Source organism: Peromyscus californicus, unplaced genomic scaffold (genome assembly GCF_007827085.1).
Source record: "Peromyscus californicus insignis strain IS unplaced genomic scaffold, ASM782708v3 Scaffold_5__1_contigs__length_169319896, whole genome shotgun sequence".
Taxonomy (NCBI): Eukaryota; Metazoa; Chordata; class Mammalia; order Rodentia; family Cricetidae; genus Peromyscus; species Peromyscus californicus.
Window position 1 is genome coordinate 5,460,574 of NW_026294573.1, and position 12,060 is coordinate 5,472,633.

The following is a 12,060-nucleotide window of genomic DNA, read 5'->3' on the forward strand; positions in this document are numbered from 1 at the left end:
CTGGTGTGTTCAGAGAAAACAAAACATAAATGTGACCTGGAACAGTTGCTAAAGAGCATGCCATGATACAACAGAGATTAGTTCTATGTTATAGGTCCAAGGAGAAGGATTTAATTTAAAAATGTTTTTGCATTTATTTTGTGTGTATGAGTGTTCTGCTTGCATGTAAGCACATCACTTGCATGCAGTACTTGTGGTGACCAGAAGAGGATGCCATATCCTCTGGAACTAGAGTTACTGATGGTTATGAGCCATCGCATTGGTGCTGAGAACCAAATGTAGGTCCTCTGCCAGAGCAACAGATGCTCTCAACTGCTGAGCCATTTCTCATCCCCTTAAATTTTAAAAAACAGTTTAGGTGTATGGGTGTTCTGTCTACATGTATGCCTGTGCATCATTTGTGTGCCTGGTACCCAGTGAGGCCAGAAGCATTGTGAACCACCATGGGGGTGCTGGAAATTGAAACCCAGGTCCTCTGGAAGAACAGCTAGTGCTCTTAACGGCTGAGCCATCTCTCCAGTCCCCTACCCCAGTATTTTAAATTAGTTGATCTCATGTCAGAAACCATCCAGTACAGCCATGAAAATTACTGGGCTCTGAAACTTAAAATGGGCTGTACAAAATCAGGAGCCAGCAGGAGGTGCAGCAGGCTCGGGGTTTTTTTTGTTTTGTTTCGTTCTGTTTTGTTTTCCCCACAGACAGCACCTCACTCATACCAGATGCCCTGGGTGGCTCCTCTCTTCCAGTAGCAGATTCTGTGTTTTCTGAACATAGAGCATGCTGTAGGTGTCTGGTTTCTTGAAATTTTTTCTTTAGGCCTCTGGTATGGCTTGGGAACTTTAAAGATTTAGGCAACTATCAACTTGGAATGTTTGTTTGTTTGTTTGGTTTTTTTTTTTTTGAGACAGGGTTTCTCTGTGTAGCTTTGCGCCTCTCCTGGAACTCACTTGGTAGCCCAGACTGGCCTCGAACTCACAGAGATCTGCCTGGCTCTGCCTCCCGAGTGCTGGGATTAAAGGCGTGCGCCACCACCGCCCGGCTCAACTTGGAATGTTTTTAAATGAATCCCTTTGAGAGTTAGAAATCCCTATCAGTACTTTGCATAATGGGAAAGGCAGGGATCAGGTGAATCAAGCTCCAAGTAGCTGTTCTTGTTTCATGTTTTGTGCTTTTTGAGACAGTGTCTTACTGTGTAGACCTGGCTGGCCTGGAACTCATTATGTAGACCAGGCTGGATTTGAACTCAGATCTGCCTGCCTCTGCCTCTTGAGTACCAGGTTTAAAGATGTGCATCACCACACAAGGCTCCAACAAGCCATTCTACATTCTTGGACAATGATTGGTTGTGTCACTTTTTTTTTTCTTTCTGATCTTTGTAACCATCAGAGCTATGCATGATTGTGAGTGTAGTTTTCTTTATACTTACATTTTCTAATATTGTTGGAAACTTAAGAATTGGAGTAAGATTGGTCAGGCATGCTGCTGCACCTGCCCTGCATACCTGTGGGGTTCTCTCCCTCTCCCTCCTCCCTCCTCTTGCAGTCTAATCCGTCTCTGGGCAGTATTTGCAGCACGTCTGGTGTTGCCTTACTATGTCATAACATTGCTTCTTTTCATCTTCTTTTGTCTGTGTTTCAGTTGCCCCAGGGGGTATGAATGAACATTGTCATGTTATTCTCATCTATCAGTATGGACTCCAGTTTATTGTAACATCTGAACAGATGGATAACTGCAGAAGCATGTGTCTGTATACATACAAGTGTCTATTAGCTCTGTCCACGGACAGCCTAGAAGCAATGCAGTAAGCTCACATAGCACCCAAGTCTTGGTTCCTAAATACCATTCTCCAGTGAAAGGAATGGAGCTCCACACCTCACAGGGATTGTTGCTTCTAAGGCTGGGGCATGAGAAATAAAAGGCAAACCCAGAGCGTCTTGTGACAAGTCCCTGAAGTTGAGAAAGTGTTCAAAAGAGAATGATGGTGGTGATGTGAGAGAGGAGCCTGGGGTCCGGCCTGGAAGAGCTTGTGGCTAAAGCTGGGCACTTGGAACAAGAAGTCGATAATATAGTGTTCGATTGTGACCCAGGGTAGAAAATAAGTACATACAAGGCAATATTGCTTGAAGCAACTGAATAAGTAGAGACAGACAAGACTTCCTTCCTCACTGGAGAACTCCAGATGACATGTGACACCTCTTCCCAAGATGTGGAGTTCAGCGCCCTTCACTTTGAACACAGACAAAGTTAGTTCCTTGCTTCCAAAAACAATGTGAGAAAAATCCCAACTTCACCAACAAGTCCAACAGACCCTGCCCAAACCAAACAGTCAAGGGTCACATCATCCATGCACGTCTCAGACCCACTGATGTCATGGAGTCTGCTTATGATGTCAGCACCAGTCTGATCAGCAGATGAACCTAAAATGCAGAGTCATCTACAGAATATCCAATTAGCGGTCTTCCAATGATGGAAGTCAAGAGTAAGAGCTAGTAAAATCACAAATCCAAGGAGTCCTAGAAACCGAATGCAGTGTGTCCCGGGCTAAGTCCTGAAACAGAAAAGGCACATTAGTGGGCAGTGAGTTACAGTCAGATTCAGATCTGTGGTTAGTAGTAGGGCCATAGCAATATTAGTTTCTTCATCTTAACAAAGGTGTTAAATGAGATGTTAGTATTAGGGATAACTGGACAAGGGCTTATGGGGGCTCTGATCTTTGCCATGTATATGTAAATAAGATGTATTTAAGATTTATATAAATAAAAAATTGATATATATATTTAATATGTATATTTAAAGGCCCTATAGCTCTGGCTTGAGAGAAGATGCCAGCATAACGGTAGCTCACACTTAGAAGTCTCCTCACTTAGACCTCACATGTTGGTTTACTTAATCCAAACAAGACAGACGTTGGTGCACAGACTTTACAGATAAGAGAAATAAGGTATCAGGTGAGTCACACTGTAGCTGGGCCCAGTCGAGAGCACCGATCTCTCCTGCATCCCTTCTCCTGTGTCACTGCTGCCTGGTTGAAGAATACCGCCTCTACCCAAGTGGGTGTAGGTAAAAGATAGTCCTTGTGACTGGGTGAGTCAGGAGCCAGGATTATGTACCTTGTGGCTGGGGTGCAGGTGTGCATGTGTGCGCTTGTTCTGTGGGGAGGAGCCTGATGGTGGCTACAGTGCTTTCCTCTCCTGAAGTCAGGCAGGTAAATAGGCCAGTGTAGAGACTAACACCCAGGGGTACATTCCACCTGGAATTGAAACTGGTAAGAAACAACGGGATGTAGTTAGTGCTTGGCTGGGTGCAGAGAGCAGTGTGGGGAGTGGGATGGGGGACAGGATCTTAGATGTTTTCAAGTACTGACAGATCTGAGTTGGCTCTGCACTTTGGGGAAAGTGTGGGTCCCAGAGCTGAGGCAGATGGGGCCAGGCAGGGTTTACCCAACGCTGTGCTGGAGAGGAATCTGCTTCTGTCAGAGTCATTCAAGCACTGGGTGGAAGAGAGAGGGGTGTTCTTTCACAGTGGAAGCATGCCAGGACCTGAGCCAGGCTCCTTGAAATGTGGTCCCGACTAGCATCCTCGGCATCCCCTGAGAACTTGTTAGAAACGCAACCACTGGGCCTCACCCAGACCTGTGGGGTCAGAAACTCTAGGAACAGAGTCGAGCAGTCTCTTCAGCCTGCCTAAAATGAGAACCTCTGGTGTCAAGAGTCCATATTCTATTGAGATAGTAAAATTTAGTGCCTCTTTGGTCCCCGTGGTGTATGGGTTTCAGGATATCACAAAGATCCAAGAATGCTCAGGTCTCTTACATGAAGTGTTTGCATAGCGCCTACGCTCATCTTCCCATATATTTTATCATCTCATGGTTATTTACCATATCTAATAAGGTAAATGCTGTGTCGGTAATTGTGCCGTATTAGGGAATGACAACAAGAAATCCGTCCATGTTCAGTGTGAGTGGTCTGGTGGGTTGGGGTGTAGTGGCTCACAAACACAAGGCAAGCGTCCTGTCGCTATGTACAGCCTGAGCATTTTGATGTTTGTCTTTTTTTTCTCTAACAGGGTCTCACTATGTAGGCCTGGATGGCTTGAAACTTGCTGTGTAGATCAGGCTAGCCTCAAACTCACAGAGATCTGCATGACTCAGCCTCCTGAGAGTTCTAGGATTAAAGGCATGCACCACTATGCTAAGCCCTTAGGCATTTTACATTTTGAAACAATGTGCTGATAAGTTACCCAGACTGGCTTTGAACTCTTGATCCTCTTGCTTATCCTCTTAGGTAGCTGTGGTAATAGGCCAGCTACCAGGCCTGGGCTTTCTGTTTTGTTACATGTGTGTTTCAGCAAGTACTTCAGCATGGAAGCCAGAGGTTGACATTGGGTATCATCCTCACTTACTCTCCACCTTTATTTCTTACTCAAACTAGGATCCCGACAGATTCAGCTAGTCCAGATTGCCCCAGAGATCCCGTCTCTGCCTCCTAAGGGCTGGGATTACAGACAGGTTATCATATCTGCTCCAACCTTACACGGTGACTGGAACTCTCAAGTTCACATCACATGCTTGCATGGCAAGTGTTTTATGGGTGGAGCCATCCGTCTCCCAAGTCCCCTCCACCTTTGTTAAAGAATATTCCCATCTTTCAAATGAGCCCATGGATGCAGAGGACACAGCTACAGAGGCAGCTCTGTTCGAGACTGGCTGATGTATAAAGAAGAGGTGTTTATTTGCCTCATGGCTCAGGCTGGGTATCTGTGTGCAGTGCTCCTTGGAGAAGGTTATTAACATGGGTGCACTCAGTGCATAGCGTCAGGGCAGCCCTGTTCCTAGAGATCAAATGCAGTGTGGTAGCTGCAGTTTGTGTCCCGAGGGTCTGTCATGTCTGGGCCTGGTAGGAGGGATGAGCAGGTAACCGTCCTTAGCACAGCACACTCCAGCTCTGCCCCACAGGGAACTGGTGGCTGTCTCAGTGTACGTGTGGCCAGGTCTCGGGGCAGTCAGTGCCTCTGACTTTGTCTCCTGAGGGGTGTCCATCTTGGCTGTTGGGTTCACAGTGCCTGGGAGAAGTGCAGGAAGATGAAGGAGCAGCCGGAGCCGTGGAGGTTTAGAATTCAGCTGCTACATCATTTCAGTGGGGTGAGCTAGCCTAGTGCAGGTCCAGAGGTGAATGGAGGTCATGCTGAGCACTGCACTGCGGGAGGAAGCACGAGCCTCTGCAGTGTCCAGAGAAGGATGGTGACCCAAGGGTGGAGTTCTGGCTTCAGCTGGCTTCTGATGGTTCCTGGGAAGAGGGGTGGGATCTTCTCAAGGCCCCTCTGGTCATTTCGTCCCCTGCCTTCATCCCGAGGTTTCCCTGATAACACTTGGGTGAAATCCTCCAAGATGGCCACATCCACCTGTGTGTGTAAAATTAGAGCAGAGATGGAGGGTCTCACTGAGTGGGCACTGCTTGTTTCTGTTAATATTTATGGAGACAACAGCAGGACTTATAAAAAGGTTTTGGTTTAGTAAAGTAAAATGAGTTTGATGGCAAGTTGGTATTTATAATTCCCAGGGAAGTCTGTTTTTCAGGGCACTTCAAACTTGTGCTTCTGTCTTTCTGTAATGTTTCCTCCCTGTGTGTCCCTGTCTGTAAAGTGAAGCAACGGTGTCTGCCTGAGTGTTGGTGATGAGCCAGGGCTTGAAGTGGTGCTGTCCTAGGTCTGTTGCCTCTCTGCCTTTCATTTCTTCTTGTATGTAAACTGCCCCGCTCACCAGTCTGCGAGTCGCTGGTGGGGTAGCAAGGAGCACTGCCCCGCTCACCAGTCTGGGAGTCACTGGTGGGGTAGCAGGGAGCACCAGCAGATCTACCCTTTCCAAGCTTGTCCTTTTTCTATCACTCAGATGCTGTGTTCTGAACAGAGCTGTGCCTTTCACACTTTGGGGAGAAATGTGCCGTAACTGTCTTCAGCCAGGTCCTGAAGACCATAGTTCATCTTAAAAGCTGATGGCAAGCACACTCATTTAGGACGTAGTATGTTCTGATCATGAACATGTAGGAACTAGTGTGATTCCCACAGGAACTCTCTTCCCACTGAAGAGCTGAGACATGGAGGTATGGCTGGTGTGTCCTAGCTGTGCAGGTGGCCAACAGCACAGTGGGGTTCCAAGCAGCCCAACTTACTCTCTCTTCTCCATGATCTACCCTTCCGCCACTCCTTGTACGTCTTGCCTCAGGGCCTTTGCATTTGCTCCCTCACGCACACTCACCCCTTCATTCTTGGCTGGCGTATCTGGTTTTCCTCTTCACACTGGCCAGACTTATGGGTTGCCTTTCCTAACCTGTCTCAGTTCTGTGCCCACCCATTATTCTGGTCATATTCACTAGCTGCCTCGTTTTTTCACATTCTGATTGGGCTCCGGCAGAAAGAGACCCTTTTTGACCCACCCCCACCCCACCCCAACCCCCGCCACCCAACTGCTAAGCCCCTGGCACCATATTTAAGAAAATCTGTGGCATTAACATAGGTGCTGATGACTTTAAAATGATTTGGGCTCTTCTTATTCCTGTGACATATCCCAATGCTTCCTGCGTGTGTGCTTGCGTGCACACAGGTGCAGATGTGCTGTCTGGTCCTCACTCAGCAGTATGGAATCAGTGCTTTCTGAATCACAATCCTGGCTCTCACAGTGATGACCTGTTCCTTTTCCTAGGTAGGAGTGAAACATATCTGTCCGAGTGAGACTATTAAACTTGTGAGCACTTACCTTATACCTACCCAACCTGTCTCCTTTCTCACTAGCTTATATTGTACCATACCCACTTCCTGTGTCTGCCCTGGGTGGGGTGGGGGTATCTGTCAGATCCCTTGGGTTTCAGTGGGGAATTCCACAAAGAAATAGAGAAGCAAGAGCCCAAAAGCAAGATTTTTGACACAAAAGGGATTTTTCTGGTCCTTCCTCTGGGGACTGTGGGCTGCTGTAAACATTGCATTCTGGTGTGCAGAGATGCCTGTGTGCTGTGCTGGGGAAACTGGCCTGATGTAGTCTAGTCCCTCATGTGGCAGAGTCACTGACAGCCTTTTGGACTCCAGACTCACAAGCTGGCATAGGCCACAGGTCAAATGTTTTCCGTCTAGAATGCAGCCTCACTCCTCCTGCTCTGCCCTAGATAACCAGTTCAGGATGTCCATCCTGGAGCGGCTGGAGCAGATGGAGAGGAGGATGGCCGAGATGACGGGCTCCCAGCAGCACAAGCAGGCGAGCAGCGGAGGCGGCAGCGGAGGCGGCAGCGGAAGTGGTGCCGGAGGGGGCCAGGCCCAGGTAGGCCCTGCCATTGGCAGTTTCTGTCCGCTTAGTGTTTGATTCATGCACGAGGCACCTGGTCCCAGTGGCCTCCCTGCTGCCACTGATGTCATTCAGAGACTGGAATAGAATGTCCAGGGACCTGCTTCATGGTATCTGCACTCAGTGTGTGCATGTGAAAGACACCTCGGTGCAGGGCTTTTGTTCACCACCTCCGTTTTTACCCTTCTTGGTCTCAGATCTTACTGTGTTCCCCAGCAATTAGAAGGAGCAGCCAGGGGTGATGCACATTGGCTGGAACTCCGAATTAAGCCAGTCTTTCTACTTCATATTTTGTGTCTTACCATGTCTTAGGAAATACAGAGCATAACTTAATTCAGCAATTCTAGCCCCCAGAAGGTGAACTCAGAAAACAGTTCATGGAACATTGTTCAATGAGAACAGCATCACATTAGACCATGTTATCATTTTCCATGCACTCATTTCCTTTCCTTTTTTAAAATTTTATTTTCTTTACTTTTATTAGTGTATATGTACATGACATTCTTGTGAGGGTCAAGGACAACTTTGGGGACTCAGTTTTCTCCTCACACCTCAGTTCCAGGGATTGAACTCGGGCTGTCAGGCCTGATGGCAAGCACCTCTGTCTGCTGAGCCCCACAGTACTATCTCCACACGCCCACAAAGGATTTATCAGATGGCCAAGTACAGGGAGGTGACCAAGTATTGCTTTCAAACTATTGTTCCTGGCGCCTCTGTGCACATTCCATGTAGAAGCTTTGTCTTGAGGAAGTCTGAGAATAAACTATTTAAGGCTCCCTGAGATTGAGAGTGAGGACTGGATATTTCTTGCCTTCACTACTGAGTCCTTTCCTGAAAGCCTCAGAGAGCCCTTCTTGCTCTTCAATGTGAAGGATGCTTTCCTTTGCAGAAGTTTCTTTCTCTCTCCTCCATACCTCTCTTTTTCTTTTCGAGATATCCCTGGCTGGCCTGGGATATGTATTGCTCACTATGTAGACCATGGTAGCCTTGAATTCATAGAGATTGACCTCCTCGGTCTCTTAAATGCCGGGGTCAGAGCTGTGCATTATCACCATGCCCAGCAGAATTTCCTCTTTTAAAGTACATCTTGCTTGTTTGTTCGGAAACCTTGTAAATATGAAGGACTAGCAATGTTTTAATTTATTTTACGTGCATAGGTGTTTTGCCTGTGTGTATGTATATGCACCATGTGCATACAGTGCCTGAAGAGACCACATGAGGGCATCAGATCCCCTGGATCTGGACTTAGAGATGGCTGTGAGCCATCATGTGGGTTCTGGTAATTGAACCCTGGTCCTCTGCAAGAGCAGCAAGTGCTCTTAACTGCTGAGCCATCTCTCTAGCACCAGTGTTTTTAATATTAATAATAGATGAAAACAAAGCATAGTATCTGTGCCCACACTAATCTCAGATTTTCTTCTAACTTCTCCTGTTTTCAGAAATTGGTGGTAGAGACCACATGTGGTAAATTATTATTAAGGCTAGCCTAGAACTCAAGGGATCTTCCTGCCTCTGCCTCCCAAGTCCTGAGGTTAAAGGCCTGCACCACCACAAAGATAACTTTCATTTTCACCTGGTACTGCTAAGTTTGTAAACCAAGTAATCCTTGTTTAGTTGATCTGAGCATAGAATAAGAAGTTCTCATGAAATCCTTTTCACACACTAACACTGTGTAAAGGGGACAGTATATCACGTTCAGTTCAGCCATGTGGCACCTGTCCCTCTTTGATCTGATCCAGTGTCAAGTACAGCTACTGTGGAATATGCTGGTTGATTTGTCTCTCCAGTAAATGATGGTAGCCGCTACATAATGACAGAGACGGGGCTGTTTGTGTTTAATGGAAGCATTCTTTGACTGTTCACTGCTTGATGGTTTCCATGTTTCCATAAAGTTGTCTGTTGGTGTATCTAGAACAGCCTTGCTGCCTGGGTCAAGGTCAGTCTGCTGCCTCCTGGGGATGGCCCAGCCATCTTCTCTGGGGTGTTTTGACAACTCTGGTTGAGGATGACATTGCATCCATCAGCTGCCTTTTTAATTTTTGGAAACATGTCTTCTGTATTTAAAAATAAAGAGCAATGAGGAACAATGTTATTTTTGTACTAATTGGATTTTATGGAACTTATTGCCACCAAAAAAAAAAAAAAAAAAAAAGCTTTTCCAGTAACATCGGAGATGGGAATTAGGCTAGAAGTGCCACTTGGCTGGGAGTGTTGGACGTAAGAGTGCTGGCTGAGACTCAGGCTGTGGTGGTTCCCAGCTCTGATTTTACCCCTCCTCCATGTGGCCAGCGTTGGTGAACTGATCTCCTATGGACCCTTAGGATTGGTAACCCTATGTCTCATATCTCTCATGCTTTCCCAAGTATCCCTTTTCACTTTATAAAGACTTTTTAAAAAAATGAGGGCTGGAGAGATGGCTCCGTGGTGAAGAGCACTGGCTGCTCTTGCCGAGGACCTGGGTTTGAATCTCAGCATCCACATGGGCTCGCAAACTGTAACTCCAGTTCTTCAGGCCTCTGTGGACACCTAGCACACACATGGTACATGCAGGCAAAACACTCAAACACATAAAATTTCTTTTTAAAAAGTAAAGTGGGCCGGGCGGTGGTGACGCACGCCTTTAATCCCAGCACTCGGGAGGCAGAGCCAGGCGGATCTCTGTGAGTTCGAGGCCAGCCTGGCCTACCAAGTGAGTTCCAGGAAAGGCGCAAAGCTACACAGAGAAACCCTGTCTCGAAAAACCAAAAAAAAAAAAAAAAAAGTAAAGTGGAAAAAAAAAGGTTTTGGATAGTTTTAAGCACTTTTTTTAAAAAAAAAAAAAAAAAAAAGAAGGAACACCTTGAAGTAACTTGACTCGTTTTCTGAAGAAGCAGGAGTCAGCTGTCGGCGCAACCCAGAGGAAAACGAGAGTTCATTGCCTGGAATGTTCGCTCCCCCAGGGAGGCTAGGGGTTTTAATAGTGTTAACTCCCTGAGACATACCCGTGTGTCCCAGTCACTATGACTGTTAGAGTGATGGGGAGTCCATGGCACCTCAGCTTCTCAGAGTGCTGCTCCCTTGTTGCCTATCCTTTTAAAAAAAATGATAATTTTTACTTTTGTGTCTCAGTTTAAACAAAATTATTTTAAAAATGTAACATTTCAGTAAAACAGAACATACATATATATCAAAATTCATTATTACCCATATGAAGTTACACTTTTTTAGATCATAATAATAATTACATTATTTCCCCCTCCCCTTCTCCCTCCATACCCCCCATATACTCCTACTTATTCTCTTTCAAATTCATGGCCTCTTTCTTCATTAATTGTTGTTACATATGTGTACGTGTATATACATACATAAATACATACATACATATTCCTAAATACAACCTGCTCAATTTATATCATGATAACTTGTGTTCAGGGCTGACCATTTAACCAATTTGTGTGTTCTTTCCTGGGGAAGACTGTTTCTCTCTGAGCATTCCTTAGTTGCCTGAAGTTCTTTGTGTAGGATTGAGGCCTTTGGCATGTCTGTCATATTTCTTAAAAAAAAAAAAAATTTATTAAGATGCCTCAGCAGGTAAGACCTCATACTGCTCTTATAGTAGGACCCAGTTTCAGTTCCCAGCACCCTTGTCCAGCGGCTCATTACTGCCTGTAACTCCTGCTCCAGGGAACCTGACACCCTCTTCTAGTCTCCTCAGGCACACACCTGCACTCATTTGCATAATCATAATGTGTGTGTGCATGTGTGTGTGTACACGCACAATTCTGGCACAAAGGGCAATTTACCATGTGGGTTCCAGGACCAAACTACTCCCAGCCATCTCACCAGCCCCTCTCTACTTCTTAACATTTCTTTGTTTTCACTGTTAACATGCTTTCTACTGCCTGCTAATTGTCATCTGTGTCTCTGGTGTGGTGGAGGGCCTGTGGCCTTTGTTGTAACATGTACTTTCTCATGACACAGTGTGCTTCTGGCACCGGGGCCCTAGGGGGCTGCTTCGAGAGTCGTGTGGTTGTAGTCTGTGAGAAGATGATGAGCCGAGCCTGCTGGACCAAGTCCAAGCACCTGATCCATTCCAAGACTTTCCGTGGAATGACCCTGCTACACCTGGCTGCTGCCCAGGGCTATGCCACCCTGATCCAGACCCTCATCAAATGGCGGTAAGGCCAGGTGCAGAGGACTTGGCCGTCTTCTCGTCTCAGTTTCCTGAGCTTTCCCACTGGTGCAAAGGAATCCTGTCATTCAGTGCATGTCACAGCTCGTGAGCCAGGGCTTTTTCCCAGGACAGTTCCCAAGAGATCAGTGTGGTCTTGTGCCCTAGACTACCGAGTGAGATATGAGATGTTAGACTTTCTGTTTCCTTTGGGCGTCTGTCAAATGAAGTCCAAACTACCCTTGAAGTCCGGGATCCTATCCTTCACACTTGGGAAGCTAGGTTCCCAGTTTGGTTTCATTTTCGCAGGTTTTGGGTTATCCTGGGGTTTCCTTCTCTCATGGGTTAACATGTGGTAACCTCTGTGCTATCCCCAACAGCACAAAGCACGCAGACAGCATTGATTTGGAACTGGAGGTTGACCCCCTGAATGTGGACCACTTCTCCTGCACTCCTCTGGTAAGGAAGAGGCTTGTTAGCTAGGCAGTGGCGCACGCCTTTAATCCCAGCATTTGGGAGGCAGAGGCAGGGGGATCTCTGAGTTTGAGGCCAGCCTGCTCTACAGAGTGAGTTCCAGGAA

The 12,060-nt window shown here is 46.6% G+C and overlaps 1 protein-coding gene across 16 annotated transcripts in view; it reads left to right on the forward strand.

The window, feature by feature from the left end:
- Camta1 (calmodulin binding transcription activator 1) overlaps positions 1-12,060 on the forward strand; it is an 857,753-nt gene that overhangs the window by 820,965 nt on the left and 24,728 nt on the right. For all 16 annotated transcript variants that reach the window (XM_052717375.1, XM_052717378.1, XM_052717377.1 and 13 more), the window contains 3 exons: positions 7,155-7,306; positions 11,291-11,487; positions 11,861-11,939. In XM_052717375.1, the coding sequence (XP_052573335.1) occupies positions 7,155-7,306; positions 11,291-11,487; positions 11,861-11,939 (428 nt within the window). The remainder of the gene's footprint in view (positions 1-7,154; positions 7,307-11,290; positions 11,488-11,860; positions 11,940-12,060) is intronic.